Raw genomic sequence first — 24,325 nt, 5'->3', positions numbered from 1 at the left:
AGTAGCACAGACACTGAGATTGACAACTAATAAATGGGACCTCCTGAAACTGAGAAGCTTCTGTAAGGCAAAGGACACAGTCAGCAAGACATAACGCAGCCTGCAGAATAGGGAAAGATCTTCACCAACCCCACATCTGACAGAGGGCTGATCTCCAAAATATATAAAGAACTCAAGGATCTAAACATCAAAATACTAAATAATCTAATTTTTAAATCTAAATAGAGAATTCTCAACAAAAGAATTTCAAATGGCAGAAATACACTTAAAGAATTGCTCAATACCCTCAGTCATCAGGGAAATGCAAATCAAAGTGACTTGATATAGCATCTTATACCAGTCAGAATGGCTAAGATCAAAAACACTGATGACAACTTATACTTCAGAGGATGTGGAGTAAGGGGAACACTTCTCCACTGATGGTGGGAGTGTAAGCTTGTATAAATACTTTGGAAATCAGCAATACCATTTTTAGGCATATACCCAAAGGATGCTTAATCATACCACAAGGACACTTGCTCAACTATGTTCATGACAGCATTATTTGTAATATCCAGAACCTGGAAACAACCTAGATGTCCCTCAATGAAAGAATGGATAAGGAAAATGTGGTACATTTACACAATGGAATACTACTCAGCTGTAAAAATGATGATCTATTGAAATTTGCAGGCAAATGAATGAAACTAGAAAAAACCATCCTGAGTGAGGTAACCCCAGATCCAGATAGACAAACATGGTGTGTACTCACTCATAGGTAGATATTAGGAATAAAGGATAGGATACCAACCTACAATCCACAGCCCCAGAAAGACTAGATAACAAGGAGGGCCCAAAGAGGGTACATGGATTTTCCTGGGAAGGGGAAGGAGAAAAGATCTCCTGGGTAAACTGGAGGCGGGGATTGGTGTGATGGAGGGATGGGAACTAGAAGGAGCGGGTTGGGTAGGCTGTGGGAGTTGGGTTGGAAGCAGAATAGAGGGGGAGAATAACAAATGAGACATTGATAGGGGGTCATTTCGGGGTTGGGGAGAAATCTAGTACTACAGACCCCCCCCCCAAGAACTCACAAGGATGACCCCAACTAAGACTCCTAGCAATGGCGGAGAGGAAGCAGAGACAGAGATCCATAGACAGGCACTGTGCTGAGCTCTTAGAGTCTTGAAGAAGAAAGGAAGGAGGGATTGTACCAGCCAGGGGGGTCATGATGGGGGAACCCACAGAGACAGCTGACCTGAGCTCGTGGGAACTCATGGATACTGGACCAACAGGGAGCCTGTATGGGACTGACTTGGGTGCTCTGATGTATATGACAGTCGTGTGGCCTGGTCTCTTAGTAAAGCTTCTAACAGTAAGAGCAGGATCTCTCCCTAAAGCTTAGCTTAGCTGACTTTTGGTAACCATGATGGATTACCTGGCTCCACCTCAGTGTAAGGTGAGGAGCTTGATCCTGCCTCGACTTGATGTGCCATGCTTTGTGCAAGCCATGGGAGGCCTGTCCCTTTCTGAATGGAGTTGGAGAAGTGGATGGGGGAAGAGGGTAGATGCGAAAGGGGAGGGGATGGGAGGAGAGCAGGAAGGGAAAACTGGTTGGTATATAAAATAAATGAAAATATGTTATTTAAATAAAAAATAAAATAAAATTGGACAGAAGTGAGGAAACATCCATTGAGATTGGCTAACTCTCGGGCTGTCATGGGCTGTCAACGGAGGGCCCACATGCTCTATGCCTGTCCCCCTGACCAAACTGGGGAGATGATCATGCAGTGTTCTGTATGGCTCACACAGTTGGGTGTAGTTGAAGTCCCCCTTTGTCCATCGCTGACTCAGCTCTGATACTGAACATTTGCTAACTTAGTCATTTGTCACTGTTACTGCTCTTCAATATTGTGGGCTCTCCGGTGCTATTAATTGTACTAAGAACTCGTTGTTGCCACATTTGCATGATCAGCTTTCAGCTTTACTATGGCAGAGTCACTCTATCCCAGCCACCATGAAGAAGCTACAGTCTCTTGTCTACTCTGTATTTATAGAGTAGTCTGAGGTGATCTGCTAGGTTGAACCTTCCTGTTAGAAGTCACCTCACAATTTAATCTATCACAGTTAGCTGCATTAGAAATAAGAATATGTGGATGACAATAGTGCCTGTCCCTTTCTGCATGGAGATGAAGGAAGAGTGGATGGGGAGGGGAGGAAATGGGAGGATAGGAGGGAGGGGAAACTGGCTGGTTTGTAAAATAAATGGAAAAAAAAAAGAAGCAGATTAATGGCTCTGAAGAGATGGTCCACCAGTTAAGAGCACTCACTTGTCTCACAGAGGACCCAAGTTTAGTTCACAGCACCCACATCTGCCAGCCCATGCTGCCTGTAACTCCAGCTCCAGAGGGTCTGATGCCCTCTTCTGGCCTCCAGGATCATATTTCCTATGTGTAAAGAATCATTATCGATAACCATTTTAAGCAGGATTCCCCCAAGATGATTCCATCTTCCTCCAGAGAGAATAACTGCTATATCTAGCAGACAGTGTATTTAATATGGCACAGGGTTCTGTGTGTAACCCTGGCTGTCCTGAAACTCACTCTGTAGTCCAGGCTGGACTCAAATCACACAGATCTACCTGCCTCTGCCTCCTGAGTACTGAGATTAAAGGTGGGCACCACCACCACCACCACCACTTGGTGATCTTTGGACTGTTTTGTTGTTGTTGTTGTTTTTCGAGACAGGGTTTCTCTGTGTAGTGTTGGAGCCTGTCTTGGAACTCCCTTGGTAGACCAGGCTGGTCTCGAACTCACAGAGATGCCCCTGCCTCTGCCTCCCAAGTGCTGGGATTAAAGGTGTGAGCTACCAACGCCCGGCTTATTTTAAAATTTTTTATACAATATACTTTGATCATAATTTCCTCTCCTCTAAGTCCTCCCAGATCCTCTTCGCCTCTCTCTTGTTCCCTCTTAGCACTCCCAACAAGAAAAACTAAAACCCAAAAGACAAAAGCACCAAGCCATAGCAACAACAACAACAAAAAGCAAACATGAAACATGGAGCCTGTTTTGTGTTTATCAACTATTCCTGAGCTTGGGACCTGCCCAGGAGTTCGGTTGATATGCCCAGTTCACTCTGATGGATAAAATGAGATTTTTCTTTTCCATGTATCAGTTGCAAATAGCCTCTTAGTTAGGGGTGGAACTTTTGTGACCACTTCTCCTCCTCAGTGCTGGGATTTTGTTTGGAAAGCACAGAGACTGCAACAACATGCACAAGACCTGCACAAATCCTCATTAGTTTATAATGTGTGAGTGAGTTATTGGCATTTATTGCTTTGGGAACTTCTGAAAAGGAGAGGGGACTCCCATTACATCCTACTATGACATCCTATTACAACATCCTTGAAGGGAGTGGTCAAAACCGCATCAGCAAACCAGAAAACACTGCTCTGGATCTCCCAGGGGTTCAGGAGTAGAGTAGCTCTGTCTGGCTTGTTTGTGTCTTTCTAAGCATCATCACCTACCTCAAGATGCCACAGTTGTGCGGAGGAAAGGCCAGGGACTGTCCTCACAAAGGTCCAGTAAACAGTAACAACCAAAGAGGGTGAGAAAACAGAACAGGTAAGACCCTCCCTCCCCCCTCAGACGCTTTCCAATGTGAGCGCCCAGGCAGACAGGATGAAGCCCCTGAGACCTGTCTGCAAAGGCCAGAGCTAGGAATGCAGATCATCGCCTTAAATGTGACACCATCTCCCCCTCCAGATTGCGAATTCCATTTTCCCAGTGTGCATTGGTACATTGTACTATTTAACTACCACCAGCATCATGACAGTGCCAATAAAAACCGTATTACATGAAAATCTATCTTGGACGAGAATTAGTTATACTGATGATCAGAATTAGGGCAGGCAGTTGCGGAGGGTAGGGACAACACAGGGGCACAACAGGCAATAGCCAGCACCAGGGGTATTTCTGGGGGCTTATTCCCGCCCTGGGTCTAGGCTTAGAAGGCGGCCACCACCACCCAATACTCTCAGGTTTCCAAACGCACAGCGAAGTGGGCCAAGGCAGCTCCGGGAAGGCTCAGGACTGGACCCTTCCCACTCTCAGGCTCAGCTCCCTTCCCCACCACACGGTGTCATCCCTGTCAGGTCAGCTGCTCTGGCCACATGAGTCACGTGGAGAACTTTCCAGATGACTGAGCGCAAGGCGGAATTACGAATGTGGGTGCAGAACACATTCCCAAGCGGGTGTGTGTCTGTCTGGAGGCCGTGACAGCTCTGGGGGAAGAACTGTCCCCAGCATCCTCCGCCTCCCCGCCCACTGGCCCCGCCTAGTCTCTAGATTCCTCCCTCTGGCCGCGCCCAGCTCCCGGCCTCGCCCGGCCTCTTGGCCTCGCCCCGCCCCCTGGCCTCCGTGGTCCCGCCTGGTGCCAGCCCCTCCCGGAAGCGCTGGCGGAGCATGTGCATGGCGCGCAAGTCCTATGTCTCGGAGGCTGACTCCGCCGCGGCTGCCGCGGCGCTCTTCGCTTGGGTACGTGGCTCCGCCCCCGCGCTCGGGGATCGACTGAGGGGGTTCGGAGACCCGGGAGCGCCCGGCGTCTGCGTGGGTGGTGGGGGAGCTGGGAAGCAGAGGCCCAAGCCGGGGTTGTGGGTTGGAGTACTCTGGGCTGCGGCAGGGAGGGACTCCCCGCGGTGCCTGCTGTTAGCTGTGGGGTGAGGACCGCAGCGATTGAGGCGCTTCGGGAGGACCCTACCTTCAGGGCAGAGCATCCATTCTGGGAAAGCCCTTGCTCACCAGAGCGCCCGGGAAGACAGCGTGGAGGCTGGACAGAGAAGATTGCTTGGTGCCAGAGATCGTGGGGCCACCTGTGTCATCCTTTTGCTTGGGGGGATGGAAGGCTCCTTTCCAGCGCCATCACCCGGGGGAGCATCCTTTGGATGTGAGGCCTGTGGAGTGTGGTCCCCCGAGGCGCAGATCCTGCTTGCATATTTGCTGTTACTATGGTGTGATCGGATCTTATCTTTTCTGGGGGTGTGAGTCTGGGCTGATTAGGTTTTGAGAGAACGCTGAGTTTTGAGAGAACCATGGTCATCCTTATGTGTGACTGGAGAGGAGGCTTTATGCTCGTGAATGTGGAGAGGACATGCGTGGCCTAGCTGGCTCCTTGAGGTAGCCCTTGTAGTGGGGGTGGGGTTAATAACTGATTGTGTTGCTGTCTGTCATTTTCCAGCTAGGAGACTGCTGGCTTTTTTGGCAGAGGAAAATATGGCAGAAAAAGCCTTTCATATGTGGCCTTGAATGGACAGAGAGGAAACAGGGGTGAACCTCACTTATACTAGTGTGCTTGGAGGCCTGCTCGGGTATTCTTCCTGCTGCTATGACAAAACACTACAGACTGGGTTCTTAAACAATAGAAGTTCATTATCTCACAGTGCTGGAAGCTGCAAGCCCAAGATTAAGGTGTGGGCACTTTTGGTTTCTTTGAGGCCTCAGGTGGTTGTATCTTTGTGCATGGGCATCCTTGGTTTCTTAGGAAGAGACTAGATGGACTGGACTAGATTCCCACCCTTATGGTCTCACCGTTTAACCTTAATTATCTCTTTAAAGGTTGTGTCTCTGAATACAGTTATATTGTGATATGTCAGAGGTTAGGGCTTTAAGTAGAAATTTTAGAGAAACAATTCGTCTCGCAGGTGTGTGTGTGTGTGTGCGCGTTTGTGCATGTGCGCGTGTGTGCTGTCTGGATCCTTTGTAAAGAAGGAAGGTATTCATGGTTGTCATAGGGTGTATTAAAATTTCCTTTACCCAGCTTTATCTTGGGTTTCAGGCCTCTTGCTGTACTACAGAGACTTGTACATAGCATGAACTTCAGATTGCTCTTGTCTGGCTTCTCCCTCAGGTGTTCCTCATCCTGCAAACCTGGCAATGGTCAGATTGTATAGAAACTCCAGCATATGCTCTTTGCTTCACTTCTGCAAGTGTTGATTTGACCTGTCCAGGGTGGAGACTTGTGCCTGACATCCACACTTGGCCAGTGCAGTTTCAGGTTTAGGAGAATAGCTGTGAGCAAGACCAAGTCCCTGCCTTCGTGGTTTCTAGGAGCGAAGGTAGACTAGTCAAGTAGGCAGGACACACTGTAGTGCCAAGGAATGATACAAAGAAGAGAAAGGGGATAAAGTGATGGAGGTGAGCAGTAGTCTAGAGTCATGTGGCTTAACCTCTTGGCTGGTTCTGAAAGCAAACTTCCTTATTTTGTTATTGACACAGTAAGAGCTAATGAAAGAAGCAAACTTACTCACCCAGTTGTATAACTATGGATCATTACTTAAGCCTCCCCAGACCTCAGTTTCCTCATCTGTAAAATGAATGTGAATGCTCCTTAGTTGTGAGGAGGATTAAAGAAGCACTTAGATGGAGCTCTGTTATTCCCAAGACCCTCATGACCTATGCCCTCTCATAGCTCTTGAAGCCCTGCTGCTCAAGGTGTCTGGAAAAACCCAACAGACAGGAGGGTTTGAAGCGTGTGTTTTGCATTCATGCCTTGGTAGTTGTTTTACGTCACATGTTCTCATTCAGGGGCCCTCAAAAATGGGTTTTAAATGGCTTTACCACTCACTTCCAAAAGAAGCAGCTTGGAAGTAGACACTTGAAGAGAGGAATTTCTGAAGTATTAAGAAGATTGTCCTTATGTGGTCACAGTTCCTCTTGTTTAACTGAATACGAAAAGCTCTGAATACTTGGAACATACTGGGCGGTGGACCCTTTACAGTGTCCACTGTTGTATGTCTATCTTTTGTTGTAGAGATGTTACTGTCTCACTTAATGGACATTGCTTTCATCTTTACAGCATCTTTGTGATATATGTTATATATACTGAATTCTGTTTAGGTAACCTAGCTGTAAAGATTTCATACTAGAGATGTTTTTTCTTCCAGTGCTGGGAGATTGAACCTAGGAACATGCTAGGCAGGCACTCTCTGCCGCAGCCCTAGACCTGTACTATGTGTGGACTTGATAGTGTAGATCTACAAGGGGGAATTGAATCTTGGAGTTGTCAAATGCTATACTTGAAAAGGCCCTTTAGAGATCACTGCCTAGGTCTTGTACTGGACACATGAAATGGCAATGCTCCCTGTTAGGGGTGCAGCACCCTTAGCTAACTGAGTAAATACAGGAAGTCATTGCCAGTGAGGATGTGGGGAGGGGAGCGCAAAACTAATTTCATAGTGTTTCCTGCTAACTTTCCCCTCATCTCCTCCCCAATTCCTTTCTTCTCCTGGATAATTAGCTTTTATCGGAGGGGATTCTTGGGCTGATGCCCAAATATAGTTTAGTCTTGATTGGTTTTTATTTCCCTTGTGACCCAACATAAGAAGAGAAATGTCAATTGAAGGCCTTGGTCAGATTGGCCTGTGAGCATGTCTGTGAGAGATCACTTTGGTTGATGATTGATGCGGAAGCTCCAGTCCACCATGGGTGGCACCATCCCTAGGTTGATGGGCCTGGGCTGTATAAGAAAGTTAAGTGGAGAGAACCAGAGATCAAATCACACACAGGCTTCTGTTTGGTTCCTGCCCTTTCCTTCCCTAAATCAATAGTCACCTCTCCAATCTGCAGCAAATTAGAACAAAGGTTAAATACCTGAAGGTAAAGGTGAGCCACATGGTTGGCTAAGTTGGGATGTCAAGGATGCCTCTGAAATAGAAATCACAGTGCTCACAGATGGACCTGGTTTCTCAATGTGAATTGCACAAGACAGCCTCCTAAGAATGGGTATGTGAAATGTCATAGGCTCTGAGAGGTGTGTTGGGGTGAGAGACAGGGAGATGGATGCTGACAGTCTGGCTCTCTTATTGCTTTCCTTTCATGTTGTGTTTCATCCCCAGGGTGCAAATAGCTACGGGCAGCTTGGCCTTGGCCACAAGGAAGATGTGCTTCTGCCCCAGTGACTGAGCAACTTCTGTGAACCTGGGTGTATCAAGAGTGTCACAGGAGGAGGGGGCCATTCTGCAGCTGTCACAGGTAGTTCTCTTCACAAATGGATAGCCACTTACTTATGTATTGAGGTATTTATTTTCCCCTTGGATGTTACCTTGCCATCTTTTAGTCTTTTGTATTTGTCAGCGAACAACATTTGTTTTTGTGAAAGAGCCAAATAACCATTAAGGGAATTCTGACTTGTCAGAGCTTGAAATTTTGAGTTCTTTAAGTTCCCTTTCCCTACACCCTTATACAAATAAGGCTCAGAGAGGAAGGCTTAAGGTCATAGGCAAATTGGTGGACATGCTACAACCTGTTTAAGTTTTACTTGGAAGCCTTTACAACTAGGTGAATGATCCCTTGAAAGACCCTTTCCTTGACCTAAGTTTCCATCCTAGTGCTCAGAGGGTACCAGGTGCCCCTCATGCCCCAGCTTAGCCAAGGCTGCCATATGTATGGTATTTGGTTAGGAATGGGAGCTGTGGCTCAAACTCCCCGGGTTCACACACACATACTCTGTAGTTCATCAGCTCTGCGGCTCTGGCGGAGTCTCCCTCTGTGGCAGTGTTCTACTTTACTTCTGGTGCAGTGATAAAATGCCTGAGCATCTGAGGGGATCTACTTGACTTGACATACTAGGAAATACTTCATTGTTGCGGGGAGTAAACTTAAAGCATCAGCTCCACAGTCAAGCATAGAGGGAAAGAAAGGCATCATCCTTGCCCGCTTGTTGCTTGGACTCAGCCAGCTTTCTTCACTCTAATGTAGTTTAGGGTCCAGCCCATGAAATGGTGTTCCCATATTCAGATTGGGTTTCCCAACTCAATAAATAGGACGGTCACCTGTCAACCACAGACACGGTCACCTGTCAACCTGGTCTAGATAATTTCTCATTAAGACTCCTTCCTGGGGATTGTAGGTTGTTAATTGATAGTAAAAGCTAACTAGCACACTCAATTTTCTCTTCTCCTGTCCCATGGAGATAATAACAGTAGATAAACTCAGGGTATTTTCAGGGATGTTTTAGGGCTTTTACAGGTCTTTGGTGTTCCTGTCATCACAGATTCCTCCCTCCGTTTGTAAAGAAATGCTAAAAATTATATTTTACAACTGTACTGATATAAAGTAACTATAACCAAGAATGGCATTTGAATTATATATGAATTATTGTTACATTAAAATCACCTTAAAACAATTTAAAATTAAGCTGTTCCTATGGGTCTTTCAAAGTATTATGGACATGTGTGGAAAGGCCTCCTATGTTCAGCTCTTAGGACAGCTCCTGGAACATTCTAAATATTGAGTTGGTGTTGGTTTTCCTATGATCATAGATGCTACATTTGGTGATTGATTGGCACTTGTTGCAGAACTGGGGGTTTCCATTTATACATTAGATTTGAGTCCCTGGGCCTGATGTCTTTGGTTCCAGAACACATTAGCATGCATCAATTAATAAAGTTAACATGGGCAAGAAGCTCATGTCTGTGGCTCCAGATAATGCATGGTAACTTTTTCTTACTTTGGGAGTTGTGACTGTTCTTGTGCACACTGACATTGGAATGTTGTTGTTTTAACTTTGGCACAGTGGCTGTGCCTTAATCTACTGCTATTTCAGCCAGCAGTTGGGTCTCTGTAGTCACTGGCCTGCTCAGCCTGGTGGTAATTCTGTTCCTGCAGGCACTGGCTCTGTCACTGCCGCTAAAGGTAGCTTTAACTAAATCTCTGTGGTTGTATTTATAAATAAGACTCAAGATTCAAAGGCTGGGGTGAAAACCTGTGTGCTCACAGAGGTGAAGTAGCAACTAGCTAACCCTCTCTCCATGTCTACATCTCTGAAAGAGAGCATCCGTTTGCTCAGCCAAAGCACTAAGACTGCATGTAAGGAGCCGTTACAAGCTGTGCGCATGCACACTAGGTAACTTTGTAACTTTCCAGCCCTTAGTCTCCACCCCTCCCGTGACGTCATATGGTCCGACGAGCTTCAGCCAGTCAGAGAGTAACAGTCTGAGGCGGCGGTTGCCAGCCTATATAAGGGAGGGGTTTTTGGGAGTTCGGAGTCTCCACTCTGTAAGCTTATGCTCTCCCTCTCAAGACGCATTAAAGCTTTACTGCAGAAGGATCCTGATTGTGTCCCCGCGTCGTTTTTGCTGGCGAGACGGTTAGCGCGGGACATCTGGTGCCAAAACCCGGGATGTCCCCAGCAAACCCGGGATATCCCCCTTTTTTATTAATTAATGATAACGCTTCATATTTTTACAAGCAAGTAGGTCACCCATACATTGAGGGATAGAGGCAGAGGTTGTACCTCCCAAATCATACAATAAGACTGTGTACGAGAGTCGCCCCTAGGCTGTTAGCTTGACCCGAAGCGCTCTCAACCTGTCCTCCGCCGTTTTTCTGGGAAAGGGAAACTGGGGCAGGCAACCCTTATGCAGGACAACATGCCTCCCAGAGAAGCCTGCATATTAGGCAACTCTCTGTGCGATGCTTTGCTCGACATCCCTCATGGGCTGCTCAAGCCAGACACTCTTCCCTGTGCAATGAGCCTAGGCTCCGGGTGTGCAAGAGCTGTCTGGCCGGCGGCCTATTGCTTAGACATTGTTAACCAAATGTCAGTGGAAGCCCCTTGTTCCAAGGCTACAAGCGCTTGGGCGATCTTAGTTTGAGCCCTGAGCCTACAGACCAGCCAGAGAAGCAACACCAATCTGCAGCAAATGGCTGTGCCAGACATTCCCACCCCCACCCATTCTTTGAAGTAGGAAACAGCTGAGGTGACCCATGACGACAGTCCCTCCGTCAGTGACAGATCGATAGCGGCTCTCAATTCACGCAGCATCTGCTCAAATTCAAAGGTCCAATTCTGCAACCATAAACTGGGAAAGGCTTTTAGACAAATTAGCTACTTTGGTAAAATTCTCATATTAGATGGAGGAACACATAGGCCAGGGAGCTTCTGCTCACAGTCTCTGCTCAAATTCAAAGGTCCAATTCTGCAACATAAACTGGGAAAGGCTTTTAGACAAATTAGCTGCTTTGGTGAAATTCTCATATTGGATGGAGGTAACACATAGGCCAGGGAGCTTCTGCTTACAGCCTAGTTGGGCCATCTGCCATAATATGTCCAATGGTTATTGACACATAGGCCTTGGTCAGCTACTGAGAAACAGAGACTTCCCTTAAGGGAAATAGCCGTATTTTCACAAAGCTCTGTTCATCCTCAGGCAGAAAAGCTAAGCCCAGCTCTTTATTGGTGGCAAAGAATCAGGGAAAAACCTGTGCATTATACATCACCAGCATCGGAAGTGGGAACGTTGATGTGATTCTCCAACGTGGTTCCCCCTGGACAGCTGGGGTCTTGATCATCATCAGTAACATCAGGAGGAGCAGCTTGCTCCCCCCTTTCATGTGTCTGGTCTGCTGCATCCTTCTGCTCTATGACTGTCCTGGTAAGTCTTTCAGGGACCCAGAAAGGATTTTCTTCATTCTGTGGGAAAACACAAACAGCTCCCCTGGATCTTATTAAAATAGGATCCGGGCCTTTCCATTCATTGGTTAACACATCTTTCCATTTCACCAATTCTTTAGGTCGATATGGGTCTAAGCAATGTCGCTCTGCTGCGGTCTGATCATGCTCATCTGAGTTTAAAAAATTTATGGTGAAGAGCGCCACTGCTATGGCAACTCGTGGCACGGGGGGCAAATCCTTTATTATACCCCCTCTTTTTTTAATTAAGTATGATTTGAGCGTGCGATGTGCGCGCTCAATGATGCCTTGCCCTTGAGGGTTATATGGTAAGCCCGTAATACATGTGACTTGCATTTGTGCACAAAATTGTTTAAATTTCTGAGAAATATAAGCAGGTCCATTGTCAGTTTTTAAGTATTTAGGCTTTCCCTAGGCACTCCATGCCTCAAGACAGTGTTGAATTACATGGGAGGTCTTTTCTCCAGTGAGTGGTGTGGCATGGAGAACACCGGAGCAGGTGTCTATTGATACATGCACGTACTGGAGTTTCCCAAAGAAAGAAACATGAGTGACATCCATCTGCCATACTTGTAATGGTAAAATCCCTCTTGGATTTACTCCAGTATGAGGGACAGGGAGAAACTGACAACAAATGTGACATTGAGTAACGATATCACGTGCCTCTTTCCTAGTAAGAGAGAAGCGCTTGCGTAGGGTCTCAGAAGTAACATGAAAGTTGTCATGGAAGGCCTTAGCGGTTGCAGCGGTGGGACAAAAACTGCCGCAGTCAGCCTTGTGGCTTTATCTGCCAAATCATTTCCTTGGCTCATTGGGCCAGGAAGTCCTGAATGAGCCCTAATATGTGTAATATACATGGGAGCCTGTCTGGTTAACAAACAATCTTGTAATTTTTGGAATAGAGATGCCACTCTGTTAGTGGATCTAATGACTCCGGCCGTCTCCAGTAAATTTACAGCATTGACCACATAGGAGGAGTCAGAAACAATGTTAAGAGGACCTGGGAATTTTTGAAGAACATCTAATACCACTAAGCATTCTACCACCTGAGGGGAAGTCTCAGCATATTGCCGTGAGAACACCTGGGTACCCACAACATAGGCTCCCAGGCCAGTCTTGGAGCCATCTGTGTATACTACCAACCCGTCTTTTAATGGAGTAGGAGAGGTGATTCGGGGAAACACAATAGGATGAGATGCAGCAAAGTGCAACAAAGGGTGTCTATGGTAATGATTATCAATTTTTCCCAAAAAGGTGGTGACTAATATGGCCCAATCATCAGAGGTGGTGGCCAAAGTCTGCACTAGAAGAGAGTTATAGGGAACAATTAAGGCCGAAGGATGTCTGCCAAAATGGCTGACAGCGGCCTTCAGGCCCTTAAGGGCAAGTTGAGCTATGGCAGCAGGGTACCAGTCAATGATCTTCTGAGGAGAGGCATGTGGGTGGATCCATAACAAGGGCCCATTTTGCCACAATACTGCAGTGGGCAATCTTTTTTGTTTTAAATACACAAAGGGAGGAAGGCTGAAATAAATCAATGCGGTATAGTTGTGCTTCTTTAATGGCTTCTTCCACTAAACGGAGGGCCGTCTCCGCAGCGGGAGTCAAAGACCTGGGGGAGGCAATATGGGTATTCCCTTTCAAAATATCAAACAGAGGTTTTAATTCCGCAGAGGGGATCTTTAAAAACGGCCGCAGTCAATTTATGTCTCCCAATAATTTTTGAAAATCATTCAAGGTATGTAAATCATCTCTATAAATCCTTAACTTCTGTGGGAGAATCTTATTTGGGAGCACCATGGAGCCCAGGAAGTGTCCAGTATCTGTAATTTGGACCTTCTCTGTAGCAATTTGGAGGCCCCAAAGTTGTAAATTTTTAAGCAGTAAAGGGTAAGCCTCTCGAAGAATCCTTAAATCCCTATGGCACATGAGCACATCATCCATATATTGGATCACAATTAAATTTGGATATTGTTCTCTTATTGGTCTGAGAGCCTCCTGTACATATAATTGACATATGGTAGGGCTATTTGCCATGCCTTGAGGTAACACCTTCCATTGGAATCGCTTATCAGGGTCCATATGATTAATGGAGGGGACAGTGAATTCGAAACGCAGCCTGTCCAGAGGAAACAAAGGAATAGGGAAAAAACAATCTTTGATGTCTAATATTATTAAATTCCAATTTTTGGGTAATGCAGAAAGCACGGGAAGACCTCGTTGCACTGCACCAAGGGAAGACATTTGCTCATTAATAGCTCTTAAATCATGGAGCAAACGCCATTTACCTGATTTCTTTTTGATGACAAAAATTGGAGTATTCCAAGGGGAGGTTGATGGTTCTATGTGCCCCAAAGCCAATTGTTCCACATCTAAAGTAAGTTTTTTTTTTTCTTCCTTCTGCCCTCAAAGATGGGAAAAGCAAGGCGCAGCTTTCTTTTTACCTTCTCATAGGGAGGGGGTGCTGAAGGAGCAACCTGTGAGAGGGCTGTTTGAAGCTGCCGTCTTCGAGGTTTTTTGCTACTTTGTATATGGTCATCCAGATAGTATCTTTCTTTCTCACCTAGCTGAGCTGTTTCCTCGTACCTAAGACTTCATCTCCTGAGCTTTCAGAGTCATCAGAGCTATCAAGATTTAAGACTTCAAGCTCATTTACAGGATCATCTAACAAATACACTCCCTTGTCATTAGACACCCCGGGAGGTCCTTTTTCCTTTTTCGTTGCCGTTTCTTTTCTTACATACACTCCCCTGTCATTAGACACCCCGGGAGGTCCTTTTTCCTTTTTTGTGACCGAGCGCGCCCCACCTCTCACTACGTTCGGTTTCTGACATGTAATTCTGGACTTCTTCAAGATTGCTACAACAGTGAAAAAGATCAACAATTCCAAGCCAAAGTCCAGAAAAGAAATACCTCTCCGAATCGTACCTCCCTGCAGTTCTGAATCCTCCTTGTTGCCAAGGGGTCTCCGATGGTGCTGATGATGATGAGGTCAATTTCCCGGGTTTCAGCACCAGATGTCCCGCGCTAACCGTCTCGCCAGCAAAAACGACGCGGGGACACAATCAGGATCCTTCTGCAGTAAAGCTTTAATGCGTCTTGAGAGGGAGAGCATAAGCTTACAGAGCGGAGACTCCGAACTCCCAAAAACCCCTCCCTTATATAGGCTGGCAACCGCCGCCTCAGACTGTTACTCTCTGACTGGCTGAAGCTCGTCGGACCATATGACGTCACGGGAGGGGCGGAGACTAAGGGCTGGAAAGTTACAAAGTTACCTAGTGTGCATGCGCACAGCTTGTAACGGCTCCTAACAACTGCACCACTCCAAATCCCTCCTGCCTACCTCCTGTACTTCTCTTTATTTCTTGTGGATGCCCTCTGTACTTTATGGTTACTTTCTGCCAACTAGGTGCTAACTCAGCCTCCTGACTCAAGGTTAATTTTATTAAATTAATGCAAATGCTAAACTCAGGGTTCACAGTGTGATGGAGTACCCAACAGAGCCTTCTGTTTTGCAGATGGAGGAAGTCTTTTTGTTTGTGGCCTGAATAAAGATGGGCAGTTGGGGCTTGGTCACACAGAAGATGTTCTATGTTTTACCATCTGCAAGCCTCTCCTTGGTTGTCCAATCCGACAGGTGGCCTGTGGCTGGGATTTTACTATTATGCTCACAGGTAAGTTCACTCTTGGGTAAATATCACCACCAACACTTTGGGTGATAGCAGTGTAGTGGGGGAGGGGGCCTGGTTAAATAAAAGCCTCATACTTTTGAAGAAAAGCAAGACAGTCAAACCCCCAAACCTGTAAGCATTCTTTATGGCTATGTAGGGAAATTGCAGGGTACCTTTGCAAGGAGAATTTTAACTGTAAAGGAGATCAGGCTGGAATATGCTTGTCAGAGACTAGGGGATGGACTAGGTCTCCTTCGATGGTCATTGCTAGTCCCAAAAGTTCATGAGAGCTATGTGCCTGGTCAAATGGCCAGGAGTGCCATTAAGGGTTATTATGGGTAATGTGCTAGGTGTCTTAGTTAGGGTTTCTATTGCTGTGAGGAAACACCATGACCAAAAGCATCTTGGGGAGGAAAGGGTTTATTTGGCTTCTGCTTCCACATCACTGTTCATCACTAAAGGAAGTCAGGACAGGAACTCAAGCAGGGCAGGAGCTTGGAGTCAGGAGCTGATGCAGAGGCCATGGAGGAGTGCTGCTTACTGGCTTGGTCCCCATGGCTTGCTTAGTCTCTTTCTTATAGAGCCCAGGGATGGCACCACCCACAATGGAGTAGGACCTCTCCCATCAATAACTGATGAAGAAAATGCCCTATAGCCAGATCTTATGGAGGCATTTTTTTTCAGTTGAGGCTCTCTCCTCTCCAATGACTCTAGCTTGTGTCAAGTTGAGGTAAAGCTGGTTAGCACTGCTTGTGTCAAGTTGAGGTAAAGCTGGCTAGCACTAGATAATTGCAAGGGAGTAGGGATTTCATAGCAATAGGAGTAGGTCTTTCTTATCAAGGGGCTTTCTTGGTGACATTGCTGAGGATTAATTACTCCAAGGGCTTCACATGTGCTAGGCATGGGTTCTACCACTGCGTTATTTCTCTGTCTCCCTTTAAAAACATCTGGTCTCCTTGAAGACAGGGAGCAGAATGAGATATGACTAAAGCATTTTTTAGAATAATTCTTTTGGAAGCAGGTAGTATTGTTACTCTGTTAATTGATTTCTCTGTTCAACTTTGTCCTTTCTAGCTGACCAGTCTGTGTCTAAGGGGCCACCTATAGTTTCTGCCTCTCAGTGCTTGTGTATTCCTAGATGTGTAGTCAAAGTCCCAAGATTTTTTTGCACATCACCTTCTACAGAGGCTCCTTTCCTGTGTCTGCTGCCTTCATCTTAATTGTCATACTCCCTGTACTTTCCTTTGTTGCAATGCCCAGTGGTTCCTGCTCCAGAATAGCCCTTGTTGTCTGACTCATGAACTGTTGTCCCTGTATCAGCCTTCCTCAGCTGTCACCATTTCTCTTCTGCAGAGGAGTTCCATATATATCCAGTTTGGCAGTGATTATCAGACTCCAGATGGGCTGGGTAAGGCAGCTTGCTGAGCTTGTGTGAGGCCCTGGTTAGATTAGCTCTGAAAAAAAAGTTCCTTACATATGAAGAATTTCAATGCTAGCTATCACTTTGCTATGGGTCATAAGAGGCAGAAGGAAGCATTGTTTCCAAACACATTACAGCCAGTTGTGAGAAAGGCACAAAGCTGTCAGAGTTGGAAATCAGATATCAGAATTTTATGGATATAGGTTAAGTTGGAGGACAGGGTTCATTATGAAGCAAAGTGGTTCTAACATTCCTCTGGTTCAGATTTGCTCTCCAAACTCTAGACTTGTTTCACAAGGGAAACTTTACTCTGCCAGGTCACACATGTCTTGTCCTTTTCCCTAGACTCTTCAGGTGAGTGTATGGGCATGGGCAGGGAGGATAAAGGCCACACTGCACGGAATTTGTCGAATGGAGACAGGGAAGTGAGGTAGAAACATGAAGTAGGAGTAAGTATTTTCACAGTCCAATACTAGGCCCTGAGCTAAGTGTTCTGCACAGGTCACCATTAAGGATGCAGAATGGCAGATAATCTTTAGTGTGAGGAATAAAAGAAGGGGAGTGGCCAGGAGGCTTTGAGGCATAGAACCCCTGTTGCCTCCTCTCATCCCTATTTCCCTGTTAGTCACAGGTGTCTCGCTTCTTAGATTTGTAATCTGAATACTTATATTTTGCAGAAATAGGTCAAGTTCTGTCATGTGGATCCAATGCCTTTGGCCAGTTAGGTGTGCCGCACGGCCCTCGCAGATGTGTGGTCCCCCAGGCTGTTGAGGTGAGGACATCCCAGGTTTAGCTTATTCTATCTTCCTGTTTCTAGACTGTTCCATTTATCCTCACCCATAATGAAAAACTAGGTAGGCCCTTGAAAACCCAGGGAGTGGTAGAACTTGAGTTGAAAATAAGTTCTTCTGCTAAAAATCAGTTTGAGGGGATTAATGCTGGCAGAAAATCTGTTTGTCTTCATGCATGTTATAAGATTTTATAAACTAGGACAGCTAGAAATGCATCTCATATGCACATTGCTAATAATGAGAACTGTGTTACAAACAGTTCCAAATAGATGTGATTTGCCTCAAGACACTAAGTTCGGGGTCTGGGAAGATGGCTTAGTGAGTGGAGCACTTGCTGTGCAATCATGAAGACTTGAGTGTGGGTCACGAGAATCCATTTACAGCTGGGTGCAGTAGCACAAGTCTGTAATCTTGGTGCTCCAGTGGGAAGATGGGGAGCTAAGACAGGAGACTGCCTAGGAGCTCCCAGGCCAGCTACCCTGGCCTATGAAGTGGCAAGCAGCAAAGTGGAAGGGTAGAGCAGCCCTGAAGATGCCCTCTGACCTCCTCTTGAATGTGATGGTGTATGCCTGCATTCACAGACATATGCACACACACACACACACACACACACACACACACACACACACACACACACGACAGTAGATGCAGCAAATGGTAGTCAGTGCTATCCTGCAGAAATATCATATGATTGAGAACTTTCTAAACGCCCCATTTAAAAACAAGCTGAAATTAATTTTTAATAACTTTATTGATATGGTTTAGATACTATTGAATTTACCCCTTTGAAATATATACTTCAGTGTTTTTCAATATCTTCTCAGGGGTAGCCGCCATTGTCATTATTCTTGAACATTTGCATCGTGGCAAAAGGAACTCTACACTCAATAGTAGTGGCTTCCTGTCTTCCCCTCCTCCAGCCTGGTAGCTGCTAGTGTACCTTCACTCTGGATTTATGTGTTCTAGCCATTTCATATGAATGTAATTGTACAACATTTATTGTTTTGTGTGTCTCTTCATGTACTACTTTCAAGTTTTATGTGTGCAACATGTAGTATGTATATATGTATATACACAAACATGTATTAATTATATACTACTATATATGTGATTTTAATGACATTTTAAAAAATTTATTATTTTTATTTTATTTATAAGTATATTTTGCATGTGTGTGTGTGTGTGTGTGTACTGTGAAGGCCAGAACAAGGTATTAGATACTGGAACTGGAGTTATAGACAGTTGTGCGCTGCCATGTGGGTTCTGGGAATTGAATCCAGGTCCTCTTGAAGAGCAGCCAGTGCTTTTAACCTCTGAGCCATCTCTCCAGCCCATTTACTTTTAAAGTATAGAGTCTCATGTAGCCCAGGCTTCCTCAAATATGTTATATAACTGGAGCTGAACTTGAACTTGTTGTTTGTATAAACATAGATGTAACGTTTGTGACCTTTCTTTTGTACTGAGGTTCTGAAGGCTGTGCATGTTTTACTTAGTCCTTGAAGCTAATCACATGCCGGTGTTCAGTGTCTACATGTGGCAGTGACTGTGGTAGAGAGTGGGTGGGAAGCAGCACCTGTGCCTTTTTTAGACTTTTTTAATTGACTCTGTGGATTTCACATCATGCATCCAGATCCCATTCATCTCCTTGTCCTTTTATATCCACCCTCTGCCCTTGCAACCTCCCCCACAAAATAACACAAAATTTAAAAGAAAATAAAAAAACCCAAAAAATAAAATCAAAACCAAAAAACATACAAACATATTCTTTAGTTTGGACATCTTTACTTGTAAGTGTTCATTGCAATGAGTCATTGGTCCGGTTCGAGGCCTCTGGCTTCTACTACATCACTGGTAATGGGCTCTCACTGGGGCTCCTCTTGGATATCCTGTTGTTGCCCCATATCATAGAGGTCCCTTCACATGCTCCAGCAGTTCCTAGATGAGGTGGATTGGGGTGGCATAACTCATAGTTCTGGTTCTGGGCGTAGATGGTATCTGGGTTGGTCAGCCCTACAGCTTTCCCCCATCAACACCACCAGGCTGAGCTCTCCAGCACTGCTCTGTTAGCTCACCCACTGCAGCATGCGGCCAGGAGCCGGGACAGGGCCAGTTCTGCTCTCATGTCCTTGGGGCCAGCTCACCAGCACCCACACCACCAGGGCCAGCTCTATTGTTTTGCCCAGGAGAGGTGCAGGGCCTAGACATTTGGATTTTGTTTAGAGCTCTTTTCGTGACATCCCACATTACAGAGTTGTGAAGTTTATGTGTGTTTTACTTTGCTTTCTATTGCTGTGATTAACATCATGATCAAAAACAACTTAAGGAGGAAAGGGCGTATTTCATTTTACAACTCTCGGGTCATACTCCATCACCTTTTATTGATAGAAGTTAAGGTAAAAACTTACAGCATGAACCTGGTGGCAGGAACTGAAGCCTTGAAAGCTGGAGGAACCCGCTCATGGGCTTGCATTCAGCTTCATGTTCAGTTGCCTTTCTTTTTCCTCCCAGGAGTAGCTCTACTCACAGTTGGCTGGGTCCTCCCACCATTGGTCGTCAGTCCAGAAACTGGTCCACAGATTTGCCTACAGGCCTGTCTTACGAAGGCACTCTGTCAACGGTGGTTCCCTTTTCCTATATGATCCTAGTTTGTTTCAAGAGGGAATAAAAAAATGAAAAGCATAATATTGCAAATGGCTCTGATGGGAATAGGAAAACATTCAGGAAATACACTGAAATCAAGAATGAGTTTCACTGCCTCAAGTTCCATCTGACTTCTCAACTTCCCACTGCCACCTAATCCCTAAACTCAGATTAGGAGTGGGAGATGCAGTTTCATTGCAGAGTGCAGGTCTGCTTCTGTCATCTTGGGGATTTTGGTTGCTACCCTGTTATTTGGGGATAATGGTTCCCAAGGCCTACACACAAGTCTAGTTCTACAGAGTTCTGGGCCCAACTCCCAGGAGCAGATAGGTGGCCTTGTAAGAACCTACATATGTTATAATTAATCTAGCTTAATTATAGTTGATATAATTAAAGAAGACAGGAAGGGACAATGGTTAAAATATGCTGGATGACAGTCAGTAACTAAGAACATTTTGATGGGCATGTGGCAATGGGAGGGATATACCAGAGTGAGAACTGATGGAGACTCGTCTGTGGATGGCACCTGCCAAGTATGGGCACTGGATTTAGGTAGTGAGGACATTGGTGGTTAAGACCTGTCTTAGCACCTGAGAGATTTATGATTTAGTGGCACATGATGAATACATGCAGTGTCATTGTCATGCTAGAGTCATGCTAGATGCTCATATAGTCCCAAGAAAGGAGGATTGGACTCTTACCTAGTGGGAAGTTTTCCTAAGTCTTAGAATTGAGTAGCACTTTCCCTGGCTTGGGATAACAGGATGTAAAACAGGTGCCGAAGAACATTCTAGGCCAGAGGAACAGTGTAGAAGTCTCTATGGAAGCATAGATAAGACAGGCACTTGGGATGCTGTCAGCAGGTAGTCAGGCTGGAATATGGGGAAAAGCAGGTGTAAAAGAATGGAGTGGGGACCCATGGGTAGTAGAATAGCACACAAGATAAGAATGTAGAGAGATGGACCTGGGCCACTGGTTATTTTTAGAAAAAGGAATGTAGGAAAGAAGATGTGTTTAAAGAACCATCTATTCAAACTGTATTCGCAGTCAGATTTTATTTTGTTTGAGGCTAAGGTGACTGGGGACACCAATGTCAGAAGATCATTTTCCGGAAGGGAGATCAGAGCCTTGCTCCTTAAGCCGGTCAGACTGATCTGGTATGATGCATTCTCTTATATGTATGCACAGGCTCTAGGTATAATGGTCCTATTCCTTGAAAAAAGAGTGACTGAGGGCCAGGTACATAGCTCAGCATGCAGGAAGCCCTAGGTTTAATCTCCAGCACTGCCTAAACTATACATGGCAGTGCATGCACTTGGGAGGCAGAGGCAGGAAGATCAGAAGTAAAAGGTTATCCTTGGCTACATAGCGAGTCTGACGCCAGCCTGGGATATATGAGGCCATCGAAGGGGGAGGAATCCAGAACATATCCAGAGGAGGGTAAGTCCGTGATAGCTGTTGCAGCTGGGTTGTTTCTAAATAGTTCATTAGTTACCTACTGTAGAGTGACATTAGCTAAAACAAGCATTATGCCATCATTTGTGAGGATCTGGACTGGGGCCTCTGAGCTGGTCTTTCACAGAGTAGCAGTGAAGACATAGCTAGGTCTGTACACACCTCCATGGGCTTATGATGTTCTGCTGGGAGTCATAGTTCCTTGCTATGTGACCCTTTCTGTACACTGTTCAGACCCGACAGCTGGCTTTCTTAAGAGACCTCAGTGTGTTTTATCATCCTGCCTCTGACTCACTCTGCTCCTTTATTCTTTCCATTAGAAGTGTGTCACTAAGTCCAAGCCACACAGGGGAGGGGAATCAAGCTCTGTGACTTGAAGGAGTAGTATCAAAGAATCTGAGGACCTATTTTTAAAACCGCCATAAGATGTACTAGAGAGGACATGACAACTGTCTTCAAATATTTGGGAAGCTTTGTCAGAAGCTAAAGGCAGCTGGGTTTGGCTCCCCGTAAAGAGATACATGGAGATGTATGTGCAGGGGTGGAGCAGGTGCCTAGGAAGTGCCGATTCCTGTGTTACTAGAGGCAGGTACTGGGCAGGGGTTCAATGACCATTTAAGGAAGAGCTTCTAACCTTGCCTAGGGATAGAATTGGGTCAGGAGGGAATACTAACGCCCTTGCTATTTAAGTCTTATTGGAGCACAGCCACGATTTCTCATATGTAACTGTTTGATGCCACAGAGCTGAGCTGTGCAGCAGTAACCATATGGTATTTGGCTGTTTTGGGGAAGTGTTTACTGGATGGCTTTGGAGGTCCCCACCCCCTTACCCTTGAGAGGTAGTGCAGTGTGGTACTATGATGTGATATTTTTAAATTTTACTTTTCAGGGCTGGGAAGATGACTTAATAATAAGAGTGCTTGTTAGACAAGCATGAAGGCTTGGGTTTGAATCTTCAGAACTCATGCAAAAAAAAATCACAGCAGGGTCTGGAGAGATGTCTCAGCTTTAGGATTAAGTTCACAGCCCCTGCATGGTCCTCACAACCATCTGTAACTCCAGTTCCATGGGACCTGATATCCTCTTCTGACTGTCACAGGCACTGGGCAGTGGTACACATACATACGGTCAGGAAGAGCAGTCACACAGAAAGAAAATGTGGAAAAAAGAAGCTAGGGATGGCTGTGCATGCCTGTGCATTCACTGAAGGAGCCCGATGGCCACCCAGCCTAGCTGAAACAGAGAGCTTCCAGGTCAGTGAGAGACCTGCTTCAGTGGTAAGGTGATAGTAGAGGATACCCAGTGTCTTCCTGTGGCCTCCTTATGTATCCACATGCTCATGTGCACGCAACACACACACACACACACACACACACACACTTGTGTGCAACACACGCATACACTCATGTATAGGCAACACATACATACTCATGTGTAGGCAACACACACTCATGTGTATGCAACACATAACACACATACTTTCATCTATCGATAAATATAGAAGCATTTCTTGGTGAGCATATTGGATGGGGGTGCTTCAGGCTGCAATGAGAATGAACATGAGTTACACGAGATTTTGTAGATGGATGATCTGAGATCAAATCTTGTTCTTTCTTTGGACAGCTCCTGAGAGAGAAGGTTGTGTCGCCGCTGGACTGAGGCATGCATTAGCCACTACAGGTGACCACACAGCCTTTATTTCCCAAGTGAGCCCATTCTGAGCAATAGAGCTCCAGGAGGAAAACTTTGTAAGGAGTGTCGGCGAGGGTCCTGATGTGCTGTGGCTCCAACTGAAGGGAGAGTCCATGAAGTAGAAGTCACTTGGGGAGCCTTTAGCCAGGGGGAGGAAGGAAGTGAACCAGCTGTCTGGCTCTCTTTGTTGTAGACATGCTGCTGGGTTTTTCATAATTTGATTCTCTCATTTAGTCCTCACAGCCAAGGAGTGGTGTGAGTTAAAATCTTCCCTGTCAAGAGTTTGTGGAAGCACTTGTGAGTGAGGCAGGCAGAGTAGAGACCATCAGTGTAGACTTTGCAGTGAGCTGTGTTGCCTTCCTGCTGGATTTTTAATGTTTGTTGAATGAAAAGCTTTAAGTGAGCTGCCTTCTGTACATGAGTGGGCAGCATGTATTGGGGGGGGGGCTGGTGGAGGGCAGGTGGCATTAAGGTAAATAGGACTCTAGCCCTGGTTTGAAGGTCCTAAATTTTAGAAAACAATTGATACATAGATAGGTCCTTTTAAAACAAGGGGTAAGGTGGGGAGATGGGTCAGTAGATACTATGATTGCCTTGAAATCATGAGGCTTTGAGTTCAAATCTCTGGAACCCCTGTAAAAAGCTGGGCATGATGATGTGCACCAGTAATGCCAGAAATGGTGAGGTGAGAAGCAGAGGCAGGCATTTCCCTGGACATCGCTGGCAAGCTAGCCTAGTCGACTTGATGAAGTTCCAGACCAATGAGAGACCTTATCTCAGTTAAGGTTGAAGGTGGGAACACCACCAAGGCTGAACCCTGTCCTTTACATGTACCTGCCCAACATGCACACATAAATATCTATGTGAAGGAACAGATGCTCGGGAGAGAGAAGCTAGGGTGCACTCAGGAGGGAAGTTAGGGAGTGGAGGAATTAGAAACTCAAGGATGCGTGGGGAAGCTTAGCCCTTCAGTGTCTTCCACTTTGGATTTCTGCACATGCTCCTCTTGGACTGCCTCAGTGCTCATCTCCTATGGCTGACAACTCTCCATGTTGTGAGTCCAGATGTGTGTGGGGTGAGGACAGAAAAGGAGAGGCAGGGAGGAGGTAGTGAAGCTCTGTGCTGGTCAGCTCCTGAGGCTTACTGCTGCTTAAACCGTATCTTAAAGTGAGACATTGACCCAGCAGTTAAGAGCACTAACTGCTCTT

General features: G+C 45.8%; 1 protein-coding gene across 1 annotated transcript in view; it reads left to right on the top strand.

Moving 5' to 3' along the window:
• The first annotated feature begins 4,414 nt into the window (after positions 1 to 4,414).
• The window catches only part of LOC100756600 (protein SAAL1), a 62,563-nt gene continuing 42,652 nt past the window's right edge, over positions 4,415 to 24,325 (top strand). Inside the window, 6 exon segments of the mRNA XM_027425872.2 lie at positions 4,415 to 4,514; positions 7,871 to 8,006; positions 14,967 to 15,122; positions 17,217 to 17,311; positions 21,039 to 21,237; positions 23,049 to 23,105. Coding sequence (XP_027281673.1) covers positions 4,443 to 4,514; positions 7,871 to 8,006; positions 14,967 to 15,122; positions 17,217 to 17,311; positions 21,039 to 21,237; positions 23,049 to 23,105 — 715 coding nt within the window. The 5' untranslated portion in view covers positions 4,415 to 4,442.

Source organism: Cricetulus griseus, chromosome 7 (assembly GCF_003668045.3).
Source record: "Cricetulus griseus strain 17A/GY chromosome 7, alternate assembly CriGri-PICRH-1.0, whole genome shotgun sequence".
NCBI lineage: Eukaryota > Metazoa > Chordata > Mammalia > Rodentia > Cricetidae > Cricetulus > Cricetulus griseus.
This window is presented reverse-complemented; position numbering and strand designations above follow the sequence as displayed.